General features: G+C 45.7%; 1 protein-coding gene across 4 annotated transcripts in view; it reads right to left on the bottom strand.

Moving 5' to 3' along the window:
* NTN5 (netrin 5) overlaps window positions 1–24,773 on the bottom strand; it is a 307,918-nt gene that overhangs the window by 78,403 nt on the left and 204,742 nt on the right. For 3 of the 4 annotated variants that reach the window (XM_069607029.1, XM_069607027.1, XM_069607030.1), the window contains one exon: window positions 8,351–9,396. In XM_069607029.1, coding sequence (XP_069463130.1) covers window positions 8,351–9,365 — 1,015 coding nt within the window. In that variant the 5' untranslated portion in view covers window positions 9,366–9,396. Of the gene's footprint in view, window positions 1–8,350; window positions 9,397–10,076; window positions 10,162–24,773 lie in introns of all 4 variants that reach the window. The other variant, XM_069607028.1, reaches the window with a different exon arrangement.

Here is a 24,773-nt window from a genome sequence, read left to right as displayed (position 1 = left end):
TGTTGTGGGGGTGTTGTGTAGGCAGACTACTGGGTCCCCCCTCTGCCAATAACAAGCAGGCTGCACTGAAGAGTGGGCACACAATGAAGGCACCAAAGTCTTTGAAGAAACCAGGAGCAGATTTATTACAGGAAGAGGAGTAAAATCATTGCCAGCAGGACAAATCAGACACACTAGACACAGGTGATGGCCTACACTGGTATGCGGGCACAAGGCAGAGCATTGATGACAGGCACACTAGCTAGGCACACCCACTGGCATGGAACTTGTGAGCCCAGGGAGTACCCTTGGATACACAAGGGAGCAGGGACCTGAAGGGAATGGTTGTAGAGGAAGTGGGAGGATGGGGTTGGTAGAGACAGAGGGCTGAGAGGGAGGACAAAAGAGAAAGGAAGAGAGAGAGACAGAGATGGGCGCCTAATGAGACATGTGACGCCCAGTGAGAGAGCGCACACGGGGGCACACAAGGGAGAAAGAGAGAAGAAAAAAAGAGAAAAAGAGAAAGACACACAGAGACAGACAAACACACACAGATACACACAGACACACACACACAGACCCACACACACAGAGACACACACAAACACACAGATACACACATACACAGGGAGGCACACACATACACAGACACACACAGAGACACACATACAGACAGGGGGGAGGATGCAGAGGGATGACAAGGATACCTGTTGAAGGGGCCTCCTGGCCTCTGCTGCCCTCCCCCCGTCAGCACTCCACCACCAGCAACCAAAGAGAGAAGAGTGAGTCCCCAGTCCTTTCTTTACAGGTTTAAATAAGGCTGTTTCTCCACCCTTGTAGGCACAGTCCTCCCCAGAGGCAAGTGTTTGTTTGGTCAAGTGTTACCATGGTAGTTACCAGGGCCAGCCCCCCTCACCCAGGCAAGAGTTTGTTTGGGCAAGTGTTGCCGTGGTCATTTCCAGGACCGGCCCCCCTCACCAAGGTAAGTGTTTGCTTGGGCAAGTGTTGCCATGGTCGATTCCAGGGGATATGGGATGCACACTTTCAGGTATTCTGTGTGATTCCCGGGTCAGTGGAGTTGGCAGTTTGATCGCAGAGGGGATGTTAATTGTAGGGCATGGGAGAGGAAAATATACAGTGCATGACCGTTGGGGTCAAAGGGCAGGCTAATTGTTGGGTGGGGACAGGTGGCTTTCCATAGCCCACCCACTGCCATGATGGACACACGTGGAACTAGTTTTGCAGGGCTCAGAGAGACTGAATGCCAAGACAAACAGGAGATTGAAAAAGGTCAAGCCAGATGGTTAGCTCTGGAATTCTGGTAGCAGGGCATGGAACAGGTTTAACTGGTTTTAGGAGTCCTTTACCAGGGCTGGAGGAATTCCACCAAACCCTCCACATACCCCAGGTTCAGGGGACAGAGTGGACTAAACCCAATGTCAGAACTAGCAAGGCAGGGTCACCCACCTAGCATAAACAGTGCAGTGAATATAGACAGTGCAAGGTGGAAAATACATTTGGAAAATATGACAACCCACAGTAAACAACAAGTGACATATGAATACAGCCATTTCCACAAATTGGCCACTGTACACAGTTTACAGAAATGGGAGAATCTCTGATGAATTTTCTTTAATTAACATTAACTCACAGAAAATGGAGGAACGCAGACCCAGTTCCTGTACATAGGGAATCTTTACGACCAGAGTCACACAAATGTGGCGGGTGTGAAGAGGGAGTCCCGAGACCACCCCTCCACACCCCCAAGTTCTTGTCAGGACAAAGAGCTAGAAACGCTCGCCGCCATTCATCTTATGTTGGCCGAATCCCGAAGGCACCAATGATCAACAAGTACACTGAAAGATATCCTCTCAGCCAGCCACACAGACCGAATACAATGCAAGTTTTCCTGTGTGTGGGAGAAGAGCCAGTGATCATGGACAGAGACACCTACATGGACAGCATCGACTAAGCACCAAGAAACCATGGTACTGACGTCATTAGTGACACCACAACATAGCAGCGTTAGACATGAAACACATGTGCAGTCGCACTGCACCACATAAACACACACCCGTGTACATGAAGAACATGTGCGCACAGTTCTATAGATAGAGGACAGATACACATACATGCTATCGATGCTTTCATTATTTGTCATTAGCCAAATGCAGTAACGCAGAACCGCAAGGCACACGAGATCCTGAGCAAGCTTGCTGATGCTTGAAGCCAATAGTTGCATGGACATACAGGAGTATATATGGAACATGATCGAACAACGTATAGCTAACCTATAGGGAACATAGTATAACATGGACAGTGTAGAAACCACATTGTAAGGTTAGGGAAAATTATAGCAGGTCTCAAGCCACTGAACGCGATACGAGCAGCGCTGACTAAGGCTGCATAGATAGCAAGATGCATGAGACAGGCCCACAGACAAGGTCAGAGATATGAAGACACATTCCAATCCCCAGAGAACAAAGGGACCAGCTGCAGTGACACAGAAATAAATCCTCATAATTGTGAGCTGCAGAGCTCAATTTCGTGGTCTCTAAACAAGTGGTACAGCCAAGCAAGACAATGGACAGTCAACAGTCACCCACGGTGAGAAGGAGGAGACGGTCTCAGCCAATCAGACACAGATCACAAGTGTTGCTACCGTAAGGAACATATTCTCATAAGGCAAGGTGGTGTAAACAAGTTACAATACAGACACATAATTGTTCACATCACCTTGAAGAGGTGCACTGGGAGTTGAGAACTCGATCGAGTCCCAGGCCTGGGGGCATCAGCTCCAACCAATCACAGTTTAGTATTCCAGGGTTGGATGGCAAAGGGCATGAACCAATGGTAAACCCAATACCCTGCAGCAACGTAATAGTTCATTCTTGGGCATCGGACAGGCCATCCACCTGACATGCGAGGATCAGTAGAGCCATTGAACATTGAGCTGTACATGTCTCTTGCTGTGCTCGTGCACTGATCCCTGTTGGTTTTATTTGCAATAAACCGCAGTTTGTATTTGCCGTCTGACTGAGTTCTCTGTTTATTCTGGGGAGGGTGTTAGGCCCTCCGAGTCTGTGGACCCCCCGCATCGCTCTGGCAAACCTGGGAGTCCTACCAAACAGGTGCAACAAAGATACTAGCGCTGTGATACCTCTGGGTCTGTGCGCTATCAATAAATAAAATAAAGAAATGCACATATATTCAACATTTTCTGCAAAAACACAAACGGATCCTCCAGAATCTGATAGCATAAAACCGTCAACATGGGAGGAAAGCATTGTAAATGTTTTGTCTGTGGGGAAGCCCACTGCGATGCTATCAACATCAGATATTATTATCAGGAAGTTTGAAGGCCACAGGGAGACAGTGGCCAGTGATCAGAATGATATTATATATAATATATAATAATATATATATTTGTTCTTTTATAACACACTTAATACCAGAGAGGTTTCTAAGCACAAGCCCGGGATTCGAACCTGTGTGGCTATGGGTTGTCTTGCTTCCAAGACACACGCGTTGCCCCTGAGTTATCCTCCCAACCTCGTAAAAACATGTGAGGTTAGCAAAATCCTCTACAAAGTCCTTGGTCTAGCCTGGTAGATGAAGTAAAATGTGATTGGCTGGTTGGTCCGAAAGCGAGACTTGTGGAGAGGTAATCAGAGAAAAATGAGCAATGGGGAAAGTGTGTGCTTTGAATGTTAGGGAGGTCCAGTGAGCAGAGGCTAGGGTGTCATCTGTCTTGTGAGACGGTGTTGCCTGTCTAATGAGTCTGTGGTTGCTGGAGCCTGCTGTCCCCTGTGTTGTGAGTATGTGGTTTTTGGAGGACACGTCACCTGTCTTGTGAGTCTGTGGTTGCTGGAGGATGCTGTCACCTACCTTGTGAGTCTATGGTTGTTGGAGGGTGCTCTAACCTGTCTTGTGAGTCTGTGATATCTGGAGGGTGCTGTCACCTGTCTTGTGAGTTTGTGGTATCTGGAGGATTCTGTCACCTATATTCTGAGTCTGTGGCTGCTGTCACCTGTCTTGTGAGTCTGTGGTATCTGGAGGATGCTGTCACCTTTCTTGTGTTTCTGTGGTTGCTGGGGAATTGTGTCACCTGTCTTGTAAGTCTGTGGTATCTGGAGGATGTTGGCACCTGTCTTGTGAGCCTGTGGTTGTTGGAGGATGCTGTCACCTGTCTTGTGATTCTATGGTTGCTGGAGGATGCTGTCACCTGTCTTGTGAGTCTGTGGTTGTTGGAGGATGATGTCACCTGTCTTGTGAACCTGTTTTATCAGGAGGATGCTGGTACCTGTCTACTTATTCTGTGGTTGTTGGACGATGCTGTCCCCTGTCCTGTGGGTCAGTTGTTGTTGGAGGATGCCCTCACCTGTCACGTGAGACTGTGGTATCTGGAGGATGCAGTCACCTGTCGGGTGACTCTCTGATATCAGGATGATTATGTCACCTGTCTTGTGAATCTGTGGTTCCTGGATGATGCTGTAACCATCTGGGATGAGCTCATCAAGAGGAGGGTTTGAACCATGTCTCTGTGATGAGGTGAGCATCTATGACATGATGGGTAATGAAACCCCATATGTGGGATGTATGTTTGTGTGCTGTACAGAACTGTATCAGCATGACGGGAGGGGTACGATTACATTTGTGTGTGTTGATGTGAATGGGCTTGGCGGGTGTTAATGCACCACTCATGGTGACATTTGCATTTGCGAGGATGCTGCAGGGATGGGAAGAGATAGGAACTGAGGGCAGAGAGAGGCAAATTGCATTTCATCCAAAGGCAACTTGGGTTCTTGAAAGGCCTTCACTGACCATGGCTTGTGTAAATAGGAGTCACTAATAGAATTCATCCTTGCTTATTTGTCCTTGGCTTGGATGATCTTGGAACATAATGAGATGTCCTGACCCACCACATGTTGCACACGGTCCCTGTGAAATAAGAGATTCTTTGAGTTTTAACTCCTTCAAATGTATGGATGTTGATGTTCAAGTCACTTGATGCGGTCACACGACTCAGAGAGAGACCATGGAAGTAGGATAAGTTGCCCCTACCTCTTTGGGTGGATTATGTTTCTATAGATGTTCTCCTATACAAGTGGAGTTGATCTTCAGTAGGGGAATGTTTTTTTTATTTTATTCACTCATTTTATGAGTTGGGTTTGATAATTCTGTGCTTTTCATATATGATTAAATACTATGACATAGTTCCTTGACCACTGAAATTGATTGCACGGATCAAATATGATATTATTCTTACTGGTTTGCCCATTCCATGACATCAACACGGAATACAGGGATTCTTCGCATTTGGGGTTTAACACTATTGGAAGTTCCTGACTTTGGGTATTATAAGTGATCATTGTAACTTCAAAAATGCTTAATTCTTCCAATTCTCATGTGACTTTAACCTTCATTCTCCTAAAATATCGCAAACATCTGACCTGCAATCTTTTCTCAATGAACATGCTATCCACTCTATTCATAACCTACTCACTCATTCTCTGGGCAACTCTTTTCACCACCTGTTCATCTCCAACTCTCTCTCAGCAACTAACAGTACTGTCACACAATCTCTTTCGGGTCACTCCATTCAATCCATCACCGTATCTTTCCTCCCTCCAACCTTTCCTCCCCAGCTACCACTCCCATTTCCAAGAGAACATTGAAACCCTCTGATATTCCTCACTTCCTTTCTAACTGTCAACTCTCACTCTCATCCATCTCCCCAGATCTTTCCTCCACTGATACTGATTTCTCCACCTTCCAGTCCCTACTTCCCGACTCCTCTTCTCACTTCCCACTGCTAACTTTCACCCCTAAATTCCAGGTCTGCTAATACATATGCGGTCTCGGCACAGACATGCAGCGACTCCTATGCAGATGAAGGTGCTCCCACTCTCATGAGGTCCTGCAACTATACCTCTCCTGCCCTTGACTCTGTCAAGTCTTCTCTTGATAGTGCTAAAAGGGATTTCTACCTTTCCCTTACTGACACACACTCCAAACATCCTACATGACTCCAAGGCACCCTAAACTCACTCTTCACTTCTCCTAAACTCACTACTATTATTAACTCTACTCATTCAGCTGGCATCCTTACTGAATACTTTGCTTCCAAAACCTCTGAAATCAGTGAATCTCTCCTCACCATAGTCTACCATCAGTCTACCATCTTTCGCTGCCTCTATCTCACACTTCAGTCATGCCAACATGAGGTAGTCCTTGCACTGCCAATAAAAGCGAACCTCTCCTTTGCCCCATCAGATCCTCTTGCGCTTCAGCTTGTCAAACCTATTTCCCCGCTAATGGCCTTGAGTCTTGCCTCACTAATCTCTTCAACCTGTTCTTCGACTCTTGTCTGCTTTCCCTATACTTTCAAAATGGGCATGGTCATCCATCTCCTGAAAAAGCAAGGTGCTGACTCAAACCTGCTGACCAACCTTCCACCTGTATCACCTATTCCTCACTACTTTAAGGTGTTGGAAAGAGTTGCATTACACCGCCTTACTAACTTTCTTGACATGCACAACCTTTGTGACCCCATGAAGCTGGTTTTCATTCCTGCCACTCCATTGAAACTGCTCTCATGAATGTCTCCAACTTTATTGCCTGTGCTAAATATTTCACTGTATCTCTTTCCTAATTCTCCCCAAAGTATAGCTGCCTTTAATACTGTTGATTACTCTGAGCGCCGCAATACTCTCTCGCTATCTGCTTGCGATTCATAATCAAGCATTTTCCTGGGTTGAATCCTACCTGGAACCTCATCAATTCTCTGTTTCCTAGAACTACAACAGCGCTCAACTCACTCCTCTTACTGTTCTGTAAGGCACTGTCTTGGGTCCCCTCCTGTTCACACTGTACACTTCTGCTCTCAGAGAATGTATCTCCTACTTCGGGTTCTTGTACCAACACTCTTCAGGCTACACCCAAATCTGTTTCTCTTTTCCTGAACTCTCCACTAAACTATCTACCAAAACCTCTGACAGCCTCTCTGCTATTAAATACTCTATGGCCTCACACTCTCGAATGTTGAACTCCTCCAAAACAGAGATGTTCTTCTTTCCAGCCAACTCCTCTTTCTTCTTCTCCCCTGCCTATCAAGTTCCCACCTGACACTCTGCCCTACTCCCCTACAGCTAAAAACCTTGGTGTCATCTATGACTCTTGACACACATCCTCTATCTTCATCTCTAAAACTGCAATGGCAGCTCTCCTCAACCTTCTAAATATCAGGAAAACTTGGCACCTGCTTCCCTTCAAAACCGCAAACATCTCCTAACCCTGCTTGTCTTCACTAAACTGGACTATTGTGCCAGTATCCTCTTTGGTCTTCCAAACTATGTATTCTGCCTCCTTGACAAGAATATTAACTTTGCTACCAGGGCTCTCTTTGAACTCCATCACTTCATCCCCACTGCCTGCTATCACCAGCAGGCTAACTCGATAACTATGCAAAACAGGGCCAAATTCAAATTTCTCCTCCTAGTGCAGAAATTCATCCATGATACGGCACAACCGTATCTATCCTCTTCTATCAATCCATACAAACACTCTTGCATCTTTCTCTCTGCTTCCTCCACCACTCGTGTTGGCATCTGGCCCACACTGTGCTTCCTCTCGCTTCTGCTCATTCTCTGTACTTGCTCTGCTTACTTGGAACTCTCCCTGTTGCAATTCGAAATAAGTTTGCACAGTCCAAAAGAAAATTGAAAGCCCAACTCCTCGCTTCTGAGCTATCCTTTCCTTCACCACTAAGCAGACTCTTCCCTCTCTTTTCCCCACTACACTAGAGCTGAATAGTTTGAGGTCACAGCTCATGCTTAGCTGGGTAGGATGTCTAGCAGCTGACACTTCCTTGTCCTAAGTTTGTCCAATGTATTGTTCCCGGTATTTGTCCAATGTACTCCTTCTCAAACCCAATCATCATGCCACTTGAACTCTTCCCCATCAGAAGAGGCTCGCTGCCTCCCTTTTATCTGGTATATTACCTTTTGTACGCTCCATTGAGACCGAAAGAGAGAAAGAGAGAAAGAGAGAATGAGAGAAAGAAAGAAAGAAAGAAAGAAAGAAAGAAAGAAAGAAAGAAAGAAAGAAAGAAAGAAAGAAAGAAAGAAAAAAAGAAAGAAAGAAACACATGTTCTTGCCCAGAGAAAGATTATCAAAAAAGGTATTGGCCATCCAATGACATATGACTTTGAACTTGCTTAGTGAGTAATAACTCAAGTTGAGCTTGTGGCTCAGCCTCCCCAAAATCATCCTGCCACCCACTCCACCACTTCTACTTTACTCAGCCACACACTCATATGTATTGCTTTATGCACCCTGCACCCCTTTCCTCCACCTCATTTGTACTCACCCACACACTCATTTGCATTGATTGGTGTAGCTCTCTGCCATGGCCGGTCATAGTAGAATGGCTTGCATGTGTCGCACTCTGGTCCGGCAGTATGGTGTTGGCAGTTGCATGTTAGTCCATCTGGTCCATCGATACACCTCGAGGCGTGCCCATTGCACTTGCACCTCCCACCAACTTGGAGCTCCGAAGCTCCATAGAAAGCTGTTTTCCTGCGTATCCCCAGTTTTTTGCCAGTGTGCATCCGACTGAAGACTATTCGGATGTCTGTGGCAGTCACCCAGTCCTGGAGCACTGGACTGTACTCAAATCTGCGTGCCGATGGGCGTCCATCCAAAGGCATGAAAGCCACCAGCCCCCCGGTGAGCGGCTTCACGCCTGTTTGGTAATCTGTGCAGGTAGCCTCATGTTGCATGGTCTTTGTGATGGCATTGACGGTGGCTTGGCCATAGACCCGCCGGCAGTGCGTGGAATAATACTGGAAGGGCACCCATGTCTTGCCGTTATCCATAGACTTGAATATGGCCATGGACTCTGGGCGGGGGGAGCAGAATCGAACACTGAGATACACAAGCTCAAATCGCCGGCCTAGCGGCAGTGTAAGGTTGACACTCTGCTGGCTTTGGACCCCACCCTCTGACCTCCAGCATGTCTTGGCATCGGGATCAGTGATATAGGCTGGTGGGTAGGACGTTTCGGGGCTGGACTGATCACACAGCAGGCACCTCCTTGACGTATGGTTGACAGGTTGCAGGAAGTAACATAGTTTCTGGGGCGCTCGGCCACAGGTGCTTGTGGCGGTCACCTCCCGCCCCTGGGCCACATTGATGAAATCAGGGATGCAGTACTTGGGTCGCTGCTTGACATCGTAGCAGGTGTCGTCTGGGGTCCTGGGCCTGGAGGAGGCTCGGTTAGACTGCTCCTCCTGCTGCTGCGGCTGCTGCTGCCCCCCCTCAGGCACCAGACCCAGCAGGGATATGAAAAAAGGGATGATGAGACCCCACAACACTCGAGGCATGTCAGGCTGGTCAGGATGTTGGGAACATCACCTAGGTGGGTGACACGAAATGAGAAACACAATAAGGACAGTGAATTAAAGCATATTTTTGTTGTTATATGACCCAAAACAGCAAGAACATATGTACTTTAGAAAAACACACATTTCCCTTTATGCTTCTCTCCCTCGATCTCTTTTGTTTCTTTTTCCCTGGGCTTTCTCTTTGTACCTCATTTTCCATTCCCGCCTTTCTTCCTGCATTCTTTCCTCCTCACTCTTCTCATCCACTTACATTCTTATCCTCATCCCCTCCACTCCATTTGACCATCTTGTCTTTCCCTCCCTTCTTCCTTTGCCCCCTCTTTTATTATTATCATTAAGCATTAAGGTATTTATTGAGCATGGACTTGACTCCAGGAAGCTACAGAGCGCTTTACGCCTCATAAGGTGGGAAGCACACAGAGAGGGAAGCAGATTGCAAGGGATCATGGCAATGGGTGGTGTTGATGCGCCAACTATATTTCAGAAGCTTACTTCAGCAAACCTTCCCATTTTTCAACAAAGTAATCTCATATGAACCCGAAATTCAATGATACTTAACTCAATATCCACAACAGGATTTGGTGTGAACCCGCTATCCGGTGGCTGCTGGATGAACTGCTCTGACCACAATGTAATGGTGGCAAGTAAGTAGTCTGTCTTCAATGTTTAGTAAATGCAAAAGCAACTTACAAGTTGAGATATCCCAGAAATGGGGAATCATCCATTTTCAGAAGGCTGCGTCGTGGCCACTGGATTTGGAACATGAGTGCACCGCCTCAAAATCACGCGTAAGAAAGTGAAGAGTTATTTGAAATTGAAAAAAGGTTATGCTTATTCATTATGTTATCAAGCATTGTAAAAAGTAAACGTTTTGTTGCATCGTTTTTATTCAGCAATCGCCTGACAATGGTTTCACACCAAACCATGTCACAGATGCTGACTTGAGCACGTGATTGAACTTCAGTTTTGCGTGGCGGTAAGTTGAAAAAATTTAAGTTTGTTGAAGGAAATAACGGACAATGCAACAAGAAAATTAAAAGAAAGTTTTGAAAGAAGAAGAATGTTCAAACATATATATATAAGAATGTCCGGTCGATTGAAACAGTTGGTCATTATAAATCACCCCCTCCTCCCCCGTGTTGGGTGTCCTGACCCACGTTTGAGCTATCATGCTGCAACATTTGGTGCTGTGGGCTCAGAAAATCCAAGATGGCCAAAAAGCCCACATGTGCGCCAGAATCCAGGAGAACCACGCAGTTTGTGCGCACACCAAGATGGTCACCCAAGGTGCCACCCAGTTTTGCCTATGTTGTGAGCACAGAAGGGCACAGAGCCTAACACCATTGTAAAAGGGGCAATGCTGATTGCCAAAAGCAACCCATAACTGTTGGGAATTCGTTTTCTTCAGGTCAAACATGGCTAATTTATGGGCACAAAATTATTTTACTGCAGAACTACACCAATGCCATTTGTTGAACCTGGACAATATACTTCCATGTAATATCTCTTGTTTGAAATGCTTGAATTCAAGACTGATCCAAAAAAATGCATGCAGTACCCGCTTTTGACTGAGGGCGGCGCTAGCGGTCTATACTCTGACAGGGAAACTGCATGTCAGGAGTTGCAGGAGCGGCCTTTACATCAAAGGCTGGGAGTTAATTAAAATCTTAACCACATGCTGTTCCCAGAAGACAATCTGATTTAATTAACAGGCCAAAGGCTGGGAAACCTCTCACCTCCAGAGATTCACACCAGGAGTCAGAATCTCACAAGACCTCTTGATTGATAGAAGGCAGACTGGTTGGCAGCCTCCTGGAGACGACACAATAGGCTCTTGCACTTGAATAGAATATGCTGATGTTGACTGTTGACTGTACACAAAGAGCTCCCAGCAGAAGACACATGTGATCACTGACCCACCCAAGTCTTGGAGGCGGACTCCAACACTCTGAGAACTGAATTGAAAGCAAAATATATATTTTACAGAAACACTCATGACTCTTTGTAATCAAATGACAGGAATGTATAACTTTGAGAGCCTTAATTTAAAAAATGTACCTTCGATTCAAGCCCAAACTCCAATTTGCGTGATGTTCTGGGGCAAAACCCCGCTATTTATGGATACTACAGACTCTGTGTTTAAGCTAGAGACATGGGAATTTACTGGAGTATGTATGGACAGGCCGTGTATATGTGTATAATTTTTAATGAAAAACCAATATTGCAAAACCAGTTAAAAAACGCAAAATGTTGCCGTTTCTGAATGCCACCTCTCAGAAACATCAGAGTTTGAACAGAGTATACCTCTGTGATACGTGATGGGTGCATGTAATTTCAAACCACTGTGTATCTATGAAATATGTCTTTAGGTCAAATATAGATTTGTGGGCAAAGTGACCAGGGGAGGATCCTCTGACCCATAAAACCTACAGCATCACTCTGACTCACATTTCCTTCCCCCAATCATGGGAGAGGGGAGAATTGGGCCAATGGCAAGTAGAAAGGGGCAGGCTTAGCTAGGCCCAGGCACACACCCACTTTCAAAACACATAAAAAGAGACTGCTGGGACAGATAGAGGGATTCAATTCCATTTGCTGCGGAGCATGCTGACCGACGACTTCACATCCAGAGATCCAGACTTCAAATCCATCAGTCTTCAGAACTTGTAGCAGTACCTAGAAAGCAGTGTTACATCCAGAATCAAGAGAGGCTAGACCAGCAGAGTTGACCCAGATCACTGTGAAGTGCCGAGACCAGAACCGGAGTCCAGTCCAAAACCTGAACAGATCCGTGGCGAGGCCTATTTCAAAAATATATTGTGAGTACCTAGCAGAACTGTGCAGAACCAATCTCTTAGTTAAAATAATCTAATCCAAACTATTTTAATCTAACCAGAACTGCCTCCTAGAAGTTGTCACTTGTTATTTTGCAAAGCCGTCACCTGTCATTTTCTAGCTGCAAGCTGTAACCTGTCGCTTTGAACTTTCAAAATTTCAAATCCGAAAAACAACCTTCACAAAATCGTTCAGAACTCCGTAACCGTTTGGGTTAGGAACTTGGTTTAACTTTCCTCTGAAAGCTTAGAATCTTACCTCTCCAACAAGCCTAGAACCTACTCCTTATACTTTCACCGCAATCATGATTCACGCATTCACGAATTTTGCCGCGATTTGCGATTTGGCCCGATTTCTTTACTGTAAAAATCAGCAGCTTTTGCCTGAACTGCTCAAATTTCGTTTGCCTCTTAAGAACCATCCCTGAATCATTGCTAGAGTGAGCCTGAACTAATATTAACTAGATACCATTCACCCTGAACCTCCTAAAGGGAATTAAAAGCATGTTCAGCATATTTCTCACTGCATTGTCACCATATTCAAAGCATTTTGCCTGTGTTTCAAAACTCCTATCTGTTGTATAAGCTGCTGGGGGGGAATTGAACTGAATTCTATTTGATTACATTCCTAAGAACTGTGTGCTCTCATCTTCATCTCCTTACATTGCATGAAGGGGGGGGGTGAATGTGAATTGTCCAAGAAAGTGATTACATTGTCTTTTGCTGAAATCCTATCAAGTTATTTTCTGTACTGCATTTTCATTCCATATTGCATCTATTTGAAACCATAAAAGTATTGTTGCTATCTTATCCATCCTATAACCACTCATCATTGATTATAAAGAAGTGTGCTAGTGCCAGACTATCCACTATTGATTACTGCTCAGATTAAGTGTGATATTCAATTATTAATTTATTATAAAGTGTGATATATATATATATATATATATATTATTTACATTCTCAAATAAACCTTTTAAACTTGCAAAACAGAACTACTTCTTGGCTCAGTGGGGTCAGGGGGATTCTAAGAGAGGGGTGTTATATAGGGGTAGTCATCCAGAACTCATGAACTGGACATAAAGATATATCAATAAGGGTTTCCATTCAGTATCCCAGACTAGGCATTGACTTAGCTGTAGTGCTGGATTGAATCCTCTTACACCCGCGACCCCCGGGAACTGGCAGGAGACCCTGTAAGCCTCATATATAAATGGACTCTCTCCCTCTCGTTTTCGGGAGATACCATTTGTGAATCCCGGCGAACCTCTTTTCCTGGTGTGCTCATTAGTGCATGCTCTTTTCTTTGCCATAACCCGTGGTAGCTCCATTTGGGAGCTACTACTCACAGTGGGTGATCGTGAGCAGACCTAACCAGTATGCAGTGTGCTCATATAAAGCAGGCCCAGAGAAGTGAGAGCTCAGCCTAGGCAGAATTGTGCTTCAGGTGAGAGCTAACCCGTAACATGATTTTGGTCAGTGTCCTTGTGTGTCTTCGGAGCATGACTTTCCATAACAATACCAAACATCTGACATCTTGGGATTCTGCTGGATTCGGTCCACTCATCAGAATCCTTTCTCCCCCCACAGATACGTTGGAATCAGACAGGTTGCGCCCTTCTGTCCATTTTGCAAGGTGGGAGTGGTGGGGGGCTCATCCACGCCTACACAGAAGTGCTCAATGGTCACGTATATCAGAGCTAACGACCAGTCCCCACTGGCAGGGAAGGCTGCCACCAAGCCATCTCAAGGTGAAGATGAACTTGCATAAGGCATCCCAGTCAGGGTAGCTCAATCAGCGTTTGCGAGGCACCTGCTTGCATTCTACAGACCACAGGATTAAGCTTCAAGTGTGTCCCTGTAGAAATGTATATTTGTTCTTATAGTTTTATGAAATGCTATCAACGCTGAGGAGTATGCGAATGATTGTATATTTCAGCACAATGTGAGGGTGACATGTGTTCGCCACACAGCAAACAAGTTGAAATACCTCTTGCCCTGACTAATAAATAACTCTTCCGCCAGGTCCCTCACAATGGGCAGTGGTAGCATTTACAAAAATCATGAGAGATTTGTAGATAGGTTTTGTTCAGCCCTCAAAACACAGATCTTCTCCTAATCCTCTCTGCCTCCTAGTCAACCTCCCCCTCTACTTAGCCAACTACCCTTTGTCTCCCCACCCTGTTTTGCTCAGAATGACTGTAAGTATGTAACTTTTTCACTGTGCAACCTATTGTAACCCTACCTACTTCTCGCTGTCTTTACACCCCACTGCACTGTCTGACTAATTATGTTCCCCTTAACTGTACTTGACTTTTATGTGCAACGGTGCCTCAACGCCTCTGGGTTGTATGTGCGCTTTACAAATGAAATAAATATATAAAATGAATAAATAAAGGTTCACAGCATTTGGCTGCAGAGACCACACGGAAAGCCCCACTGCAGGATCTCCCAAGGCCAGCCAATTCAGTTATCTTTGCTTAAATAAAGTGCAAAATGCGGCTCGTAGTTGGGCCCCACCGTGCAAAACCATTAACTGCTATACAGCAGAGTCCTTTGCACAAATGTGGAGACGTTCTGTTGACGTATTTCGAAGAAAATTCCACCCGATTACTTGCGAGAGAATCTATCCCAACTCCATGGTCGGACTAGGGCATGAAATTGCCTCGGGCACCAATGGAAACGTGGCCTACATTTGCAAATAGCAGTTCATTGCTTTTGTGACAGACTGTTTGAGTAATACCCAAGTAGGAGGTTTTTGATCAAAAGTGATGTAGATTGGGCTTTTTAAAGAATATTTATTCAGTAACACTGGACAAAACTGCAAGCCGCGTGGTGAAGTAAGTTAGCAAGCTGGCCCACATGGGCCAAAGAAAGTGGCCCACTTTGACCCAAAAAACTGGCCCACACTAGCATTTTCATTTTTTCGGTTCGGGCATTGCCCTATTGCCCTGCAGGCCAGTCTGAGCCTGGCCACATCATGAGGATCCCTTTTGTCAGAAGGAAATACCATTGTCACTTCCCTGCATGGTAGATGTTTCTACATCCCTGTATGTCTGAGCGAACCCTGGCTGTAAGCTTTCAGGTCGATCCAGGAGCACCTTGTGACCGCACTCTCAGATTGGCTAGACGTAGGCCTGGTCTTCTTTTGGCATCGGAATGCAAGCACCCTAACATAGCGGCAGGAATAGTCCCCTGCTTGTGGCTATTTGGCCCTCAGGCTGGAGACTCCAGTGCTTGCCACTTGCTCTTAGGTGAGTCCTTCGTATAAATGTATGCCATATTGCCTACAGGAGTCCTTGGGAGTAGAAGCGACATCTTATGGCATTCCCTTGAACTGCTGTCATTTGAGAGCTGCTGCCAAGACAGAGAACCAGTGAACGTCTGCTCTTTGCAGGAGACCCTTGCTAGATAAAAGATGGCCACATGTGATCCAGACACTTCATTAATGTCCTTTCTGTGACCAAAGCCCTATGGCAAGGGCGCTGTGCAGTCAGAAGATTGGTGATACTGCAGAGTGCCGAGAAGCTCTTCTGGTGCATTGCAGAGCTTCATGTGACTCAGATCCTGCAGCATAGTGGGTTGTTCTAGAGCATTGAGATGTGCTTGTGCCCCGGCTTGTGCCCTGGGGAGACCCTCAGAGCATTACGGACAGCTTGAGGGCCTTCTCCCTTTTGTACATAATCTGTGGACTCATTGTCTAGGCATCTCAGTAAAGTCGGGGGAAAGCCGTGAGGCCATGTAATTGACGCTGGTGTTTTTCCATTGACTGCCCTGCAGGTGTACACTGGAACGCAAGCCCACCCCAACATGTACATTTCCATGCCAGCACACAGCGGGAGGACACACCAAACAACCAAAGGCGACAACAGGCTTCTTCATCTCCACGGCAGCTCCAGACTATTCTGATTCATATTTACCCTAAGTGTTCAGGTGAAGGAAATTTCATCCACAGTTGGTCAAGAAAAATGCAGGATTGCAATGCTGTGAATTGTATTTGAAACCTATATTACAGAGCATGTGATGTTCCAGTGATTTGATTGTGATGTTGCTTAGTATCCATCCTTTAGCTAAAGTACAGTACAGTGATGCGTTGTCTGTGAATAAAAGTGTATCGTTTTAGAATAACCGCTAAGACACTATTTATTACAGTAGCCAGTGAGATAGCTGAGCAGGTTAAGAGCTTGCTCCTGAGATCCTTGGTGTATGACCTGAGAGTTTAAGGTCTGAATCCCGGCAAGCCAACTCAGCCTTTCGTCCTTCCAAGGTACTTAAATGAGTGGCAATTTAATTTGGGTAATTATAATTGTAGAGAAAAATCTATCAAAAATGTTTCGGGGAAAGTTGTATATAGATAACAGAGTAAGGACGAGTATGCTCGTCCTTTTTGCATAGACTTGCATATTAGCCTGGCACTTAAGGGGTTAATGTTATAGTGGCATCCACATGCTATGTTGTAAGCTTGACTCGCAGTGTAATCGCTACAGACCTAGACAGTAAGGATAACGACTTTCATTGCAGCCGCGGGTGTGATCGACACTCTAGGGTGGATGACGGCTTCCCCCTCTTTTTGTAGCGGATTTCTTACAGCACAGACTAAATACTATAGCAAGGACTTCTATTGTTGAGAGGTGCCTCACTACCTACTGACTGATCTTTTCAGAGATGGTTGACCTATTGCTGATGTCTGCATCTGTAACAACATAGTAGGTTTGCCGTGTGAAGGCGGACCTGTTATACTGCTAGTGAATACCACAGCAAGAATTGTATTGACAATTAGGCTGAAGATATTGATTCCTTCAGGCTGTTCTCACAGACCCAGGCTCCCTGGTGTGAAACAAGTTAAAGAAATAGAAATAATTGTGGAAAGGAAGTCTAAGCAAAGCACGAGATACATGACCGCCCCTGAGGAATGTCCAGTTATTGTAAAACGTTGAGGACAGAAACTTATATAAGTCGGGCTGATGGGGTCTCAGTGTGGATTTTCTACAATTAATTTGGCACTGTGACATTTTCAAGAAGTGAACACTTGAAGAAATTATTTTAATGCAATTTGTTATGCTTATGTGATTGTATTGTGACATGTGTATATGTTTTTTATATTTTTGTTATGATATCAATGCTTTGAGTTTGAATCAAAATTAAATATGATGTTTGATATTAATTTAATTATGTTGCACAACCTATATTTGTTTTAGAGGTTGTTTGCGCCAGGTGACCTGTTTTCATTTCAAGGGTACACATTTGAATGTTATGAGGTTATATAGGTCCTTCCTTTATTGGTGATAGAATATATTGTACCCCCACTTAGTAGGAGGGATCAACACCACGGTGTGGGGCTATCTCTTGGAGAAATGTATGCTGTAAGCTTAGCCTGCTAACTGCCTTCCACAAAAACCTGAGCGTTCAGCCTTGCTACGAAAAGATTAAAATGTTGTTCTTCAATAGCCCTATTTTGACCATTATATTGTTATGATTCTAGTTGTATGGTGAAGCGTGAGGCGCCCCAACCCTCTTGGCCCTCACAAAGTTACCTATGGCTCACAGACTTAAGTTCTGGTCCCAGAACATCCTGAAATCCTTTGGAGGTCACCCGATCTTCATCTTTCCAAGGTAGATATAGTTTAAAGTGAGTTGGGTAATAAAACCATCTATAGTTGAACTACATGGACACAATTTCATTTGTAGCGTATGCGATATTAACAGTCCACAATATCAACATTACGCTACAAATTCAAGAATTCCTATTGCATAGCCCTGGATACAGGAAATGTGACACTGAAGAAGTGATTAACTGAAATGGGCTTCGACTAAACATTGGCAGACTCAAATAACTCTCTCTCAAAAAAGTGAAGGTTGGAGATGGCAGGATATCCTTCCAGCGATGCCCATACTTTCTAAAGTCAGGGTGTAATGAAATGGCTACTGCGCCTCAGGAGTACAGGCATGAGTGGTGGCTAACCGACCTACTCAGCCCCACATCGTTACTACATCAGCAGTGACCCCAATCATAAAAGTGAGACAGGTACAACCAGACAGGTAAACCTCCTTCATCACTTTTGGTAGCCCAGGGTGAGGGCAGGCTATATTTTCAAGAGGGGTTCAGCTGATAACAGTAGACACCCAAATAATGTTTGTACAATGGATCCAAAATGAAAGAATGTCCAATCAAGGTTCTAGAAAAATCAGGATTTTAATAAAAACAATCAACTCACTCAACTAATTAAAAACACTAATGACCACTTCTGTAAGAGAAACACGGAGAGTGCAACACTCTTGATAAGAAATTATACTCTGGGCTGATAAGCAATTATGTTCAGGCATATGGATTTCAGCAGCAATGTCAACATTCGAGTATATGTCATTAAAATGGCAGGCAGGAAGGCTTACAATCCCTAAGGTACTTTATCCCATCTCCCCATGGGGACAGAGCCTCTTCAAATACCTTTGTCTCTTGGTCTTGGGTCCTCGACAGCATCAAGCCAGGCTTTTGGGAACTTTCCTGCAGTTGAGCTGGTGTTGAGAGATTCGATTTGGGTTAATCCAGTGGCGAGTAGGCATTGAGTCTGCTCCGAGACGGTGCTCTCTAAGGGTCGACTCAGAGCTTGAGGTTGTTCGAGTCAACAGGTCCCACCAGCACTTGTCAGGTCGAAACAATGCTTCCACTAGGTTGAGTCGGTGTTCAAGATGGCAGATACAATGGCTTCATGGGGTTTTGAGTCAGGTCGATGTGTTGCTTCTGTTGGGCCGATCTTACACTTGGGATGCTGTTAGTCAATTGCTTCCACAGCAGCAAGCTGGCAGTCGGGTCGCAGTGATGATGCACTTTACTGGGTCGAGCCCGTTTTGAGACAGGTAAGCAGTTCTAACTCCTTAAAGTGCCGAGAGCAGCACTGCAAGTCCTGTTGCAGCTCGAAGTGAGTCGAGCATAGTCGATCCTGCTCGGTGATGTGTCGGTGCAGTAAACAGATTCCAAGCTGCTACTTGGTTGCCGGGAAGCCCAGTTCAAATTCTCCAGGGGCAAGGCAAGTTCTTAGTTGTGCACTTCCAGTCCGGGAAGGTGTCTGGCACCTAAAAGCGTTCCTTCACCTCCAGTGAGCAATCTTCCTTAATCATCTGGTAGGCACTTTACCCTTAATTGTAACTGTGCACTATTGGTCAAACACCTTAAGTCAGCGGCCAATACGGGGAAGGCACAGCACCTCCCCCCACTCCTCCCTCACCGTTCAGTCAGTCAGGGTCATTTGTAGACTGCTCACGTTTGGGAGATTTCAGCGAGGCCCCGTCTAAGGTCTATAATTACAAAACGTGCATATGGCGGAATGCGCTTGAGCAGCTGTCAAATCCAGTGGAGAAATACCAATCATGTGGATGCTTTTATATTATTTTGTGCAATTTCGTGAGATGTGTCTCCTTTGCCTGCATTTCTGGGAAACTTGTGTTCATTATGGGCCAGAACCCCCCCCCGCCCCCCCCCCCCGCTACGGGGTTCTCGGGAACTTGGGCTTTGTCATTATATATAGAGGCTGGCGGCCTGTCTGTTTAAATCGGCTTCTGAGCTCCGGCCCTACTTCTTTCGCACGTATTCGCCTCTCGTTGTGGCCCACGCTGGAAGGTTGACCCTGCCAGATGCCCCGGGTCCATCCTCCTCTCCCAGTCTCGGTTCTCCCGGCTTCCGCCACCCGAGACCCCTTCTCTGCTCTCGACCCGGCCCCCAGATATAACATTGGATGCGTTATCCCTACACACGTGTCCACGCTGGGCCTAACGTCCCTCTTCACAGCCCAGCCAGGCAGACTGGCAGAGCGTTATGCCCGCCCTGGCGGAAGGAGAGAGATGGGGCCTGGACCCACTGGCGGAAGCCGCCAGGGGTGCACGGCTCGCGCGACTCCCGGAATAGCAGCGTCTGCCCATCGACCCTGGCCTCCCGGGAATCCCCGCGCCTGCGCCCCTCTCTCTCGAGGCTGCCAACGCGAGTGTCATCGAAATGATCAGACCTGTTAGTCGCGTCTAAATCACGCGCGGCTACTTTTCGGCACGCAAATAGAACTGATCATTTTACAGTCACACGCAGGGGTGTGTAGGCCAAAGCGATAGATGCCTACACGCGGACGTGTCATTGTGACACTCATATCGCCTTAAAAAACAACTTGTGAATATTTGTAGTCACTGATCCAGTGGTTCGGGGACCACACAATATTCGCAGGTCACTTTTGTGGGGTGGTCTAAAAATGTACTCAGTCTCCGGCACCCTTCACTTTCACCCACCGCTCCACATGGAATCCACTCCACCAAAAAGTGAAACCTTTTTTTTCTGTTTCGTTTCAAGAGCGCAGGAAATATAAAACAAAAGGTTAACCCGCACCAATGCACTACGGGGCCCAGGAGGACATCTTATAGGGACCCTTGGGGGAAGAAAGCAGTCCACACCGCACCCTTAGAGAATCCTAATTGCTCACCCCTCGGCGATACTCAAACTTTTCTTTATTTTATTTATTTACATTTTTAAAGCGCTTCCACAGCCCGGGGGCATCGACGCGCTGTTACAGATTTTTCTTTGTTTGTTGTTGTCTTAGTTGCATATTTGGGATCGAACTTGTGTTGCTTCGTGTCGTCTTGCTTCCCAGGCGAGCACGTTGCCACTGAGCTATCCTCCCGGGAAATCTCGGGAAAGGTTCAGAAGTTTGCAAGACCTCAACCGACAATTCGGGTGTATTATGTTAAACCCCCACAAGTTCGTCCAGCACTAGCCGTAAGCACATGGCATTGTGACGTTTCTAATCTTAACCGGATTCTGGTTAAGATAAGATCGGGGAAGGTGCTTAGGCAACATTAGGCCAGCATTTAGTATTTCGAGTCAAATTAAAATAAAACCCATCAAAGTAAATTGGTAAGAAAACGAGTGTTCACTAAGTGGCAATTTAATTTAAAGAAAGTATCAGGAAAAAATCTGATTTTTAAAAAGGGAACCAAGCTGCTGCGTGTACACGTTATTAAATATTTCATTTCCAGATTTAATATTTTAAATTGCTGATGGGATTTGAATAAATTAGAGAAACATGCAAGACTCCCATTGCTTTTACAAAGGGTACGGATCAGCGTTAGCATCTACAGTGAATCAGCGGTTCTGCCCCCCAGCCAAACACTAGGACCATGTGTTTATTACTCACCCCCAAACAATGGAACGATCACTTTTAACATGATGAAACGACCCATATTTTTCTTTATCATAAATGTGACCTGTTAAATCACATGGCATTATATTAACCTTGTATTCTGTCAATCATTACAAAATATCGCAATAACACGAACAGGCCAATGCAACAATAGCCATAGACGGCATTGTTTATTTATTTATGTGTTAAATGTATAAAGCGCACAACAGCCCAGGGGCATCCTGGCGCTGTTACAAGAAGGCGTCTTAGCTACATTCCATATACAGAGGTGTTATATGCAGATTACATACAATTGGGTATAAGCTCAAATGGCATTTTTACAAGGTTTCACAAAGTATACTGTGCGTCGGCAACAGTTGTAACGTTTTAATATCTCAAACTTTCTCTTTTTAATGTGCTGTGTTACAGACATTTTGTAGGTTGTTGAACAGCTAGTTTTGGACACAATCTCAAATGGAGCGCTCTTGGCTTTTCTTAATGGGGCAACAATCAGTCGCTTGTTGTAAACGCAGTGTATAGCCTGCAAGTCAACAATAATGAACGAAAAGCCTGCTCCATAAATGAACTTCATATGATCGTCTTTCATTTACATTGATTTTTAAAATGTACTATTTTTGGATTTGTTTTTAAACATGTGCCTCGGTCCCCCGATCTACAAATGTTGGGAGCTCTCAGAAAAAGTCTAACAATGATAAACCGTGTGTGTCCTTAAGAACTTTAGGCCAGGATATCGCAGTGGCCGTTTCTCCCACTTCAGAAGGACGAAGGGCTGAGTCAGCCCAGCCGAGATTTGACCTTGTGAACTGTGTGATGGCCACTGATCTAAGGATAAGTGTTTAACTCGCTGTGCCGTCTGCACAAGCAATGCAAGCATCAACCACTGAGATTTACTGTGGACTGGCAGAGCAAGGCCAACATGGCATGGAACTATACACCCCACCCGGCCGGCCTCATTACGAGTATGGGGGTGCAGGTAAAAATCGTGGTAAAGTGGCAGTAATTCCATTGCTGCCACCTTGCCGAGTCTCTGAATACTGAGAGTGAGAGGTTAAGTGCAGGATTCACCTCCCCCGTTAGCGCAAGATAAATCCAGTAATCGAAGTAAGCGGCAACGGGGAGCGGTGTTCCACTACTTACCATATTCACCATTCTATACAGAGTATTTGTCCATTCATGTCCCTGTGCACGTGTAAATGTGTAATAGGAGCCTTAGTTACTATTTATTTATTTATTTATTTATTTATTCACATTTGTTAAGCGCACATCAGACCGAAGGCATCGTGGCGCTGGTTACAGTGTTTCTTACACGCATTTGTGCCCTTGGTTACATTGGCAATGGTTATGCTTTAGTACATGTGCATAGAGAGCACAGAGGTGGTCAGGTGCACAAGTTAGTTGAAGAGAGAAGTTTTAAGTTGTTTCCGGAAGGAGAGGAGGGAAGATTCTGCTCTGAGGTTGGTGGGCAATGCGTTCCAAAGCTTAGGTGCCAGGTATGGGAAGCCTATACCTCCTGCCCTGGATCTATTGATGCGTGGTATGGTGAGACGGTTGGCGTATGTGGATCTGGTGGGTCTTGTGGATTGGGATCTAGACAGTGTGTCAGATAGGTAGGAAGGTGCTGTGAGGTTGATGCATTTATGCGTTGTGGTGAGTATTTTGAAAGCAATCCTGTCCTTAACTGGGAGCCAGTGGACGGCTTTCCTTGCTGAGGTGATGTGCTCTCTTTTGGGTATGCTGAGTGCTGCTCTGAGGGCATTATTTTGGGTGGTTTGGAGCCTTGCTAGGTTGTTCTTGGAGGTGCCGGCTAGGAGCGCGTTGCAGTAGTCCAGTTTGGCTCCAATAGTGGCTCTTGCGATGGACAGGCAGTTTTCTTTTGTTAGGAACGGTTTTATAGCATTGATGAGTTTAGTGCTCAATGCCGATGCTGAGACGATTGCGTTTACTTGTTTATCCATCGATAGGGTGGCATCTATGTGAACTCCTAGTGTTTTAACTGATGATAGGACTGGGATAGTGCAGTTGTCTATGCTAAAGTTAGTGTAGAGTGGGTTGAGGTTGGCAAGGGTGGGCTTCTGGCCTAAAATGAGGATTTCAGTTTTTTCCCCGTTCAAGCAGAGTCCGTTGGTGGCCATCCAGGCTTGTATGGTAGAGTAGATTAGTTGGAGGGAGGTGGAGTCTTGATGATAATTACCAGTCAGGGGCAGGAGTATCTGCGTGTCGTCAGCGTAGTTCGTGTATGTGATCCCCATGGCGTCCAGTTTGTCGAATAGGGGCTTAGTAAAGAGGTTGTATAGCGTAGGGGCCGTGCAAGAGCCTTGAGGAACCCCACAATGGATGATGGATGGTGCAGCATGAGCTGTGTTTGAGAAGACTTTCATGGCTCTGCCTTGTAGGAAGGAGGTCACCCATGAGGCCGCGTTCTTGGAAAAGTGTGCTGCTTGTGTTAGATGATTGGTGAGAGTGTCGTGGTCTACCAAGTCAAATGCTGCTGATAGGTCGAGGAGGAGGAGGAGGGCAGGCTTGCCCTTGTCGAGGATGTTAGTGATCTTACTAGTCACTTGGACTATTGCAATGCCCCGGCTGCAACACATGTCACATGTTGCACTATGCTTCCGCCTACCCTCACCCCTTCCGAGACCACAGTTAAACTTCTTTTTTCGGTACGCTCCTACCACTGGGTAAATCATCCATTTTACCTAAATTGTGAGTTTTACCGTAGTGGAATTACTGCTCGCGTTAAATACACCAAAAATATCCATGGATTCCTACGGACTGCAAAAGTGGGCACTAACCCTGCCGTTACCACACTCTTAATCTTGAGGTAAACCGTGGGAATGAATGGCCACAACAGAAAATAAATTTGGCAGTAATTTAACGGAATTATTGCCAAACTCATAATGAGGCCCAATGTCTGCACAGACCCCTTCTACTCCCTCTGTCAATCTTTCCAAAAATGATGCTTTTTCCTGCAGAGTCATACGTGGAAAGGAGAGTTGGTGGGAGTGAGGGTGCACCAAGCTCCCCGAAGCATAAGTTATCCAGGGAAAGGCCCCAGAGAATTCTGAAACCCTGGAACTCTTGTGGCACAACTCTGGAAGAGTTCAGGTATGCCAGTACAGCAAGGGCCTCATCACGAGTTGGATTGGGATACCGGCCAACTTTATTTGCGTTAGCGCCAACCTGTCTGACGCTATTACCACCGGATCATGGTTTGGGCACTGAACGTTACTCCCCATTCCCCATTGGGTCCGTTGGACCCAATGGGGAATTTTCAGCGCAATTACAGCACAGTAATACAGCCAGTGGTGATTATGTAAAAAATGGCTATTTTGCCTGCGTGTTTACCCCCAGCTTTGAGCAGAGGGTAAACACGCCGG

Source organism: Ambystoma mexicanum, chromosome 1p (genome assembly GCF_040938575.1).
Source record: "Ambystoma mexicanum isolate Mex_15411 chromosome 1p, UKY_AmexF1_1, whole genome shotgun sequence".
NCBI lineage: Eukaryota > Metazoa > Chordata > Amphibia > Caudata > Ambystomatidae > Ambystoma > Ambystoma mexicanum.
The sequence above is the reverse complement of the archived record's forward strand: the minus strand, read 5'-3'. Positions and strand labels throughout refer to the sequence as shown.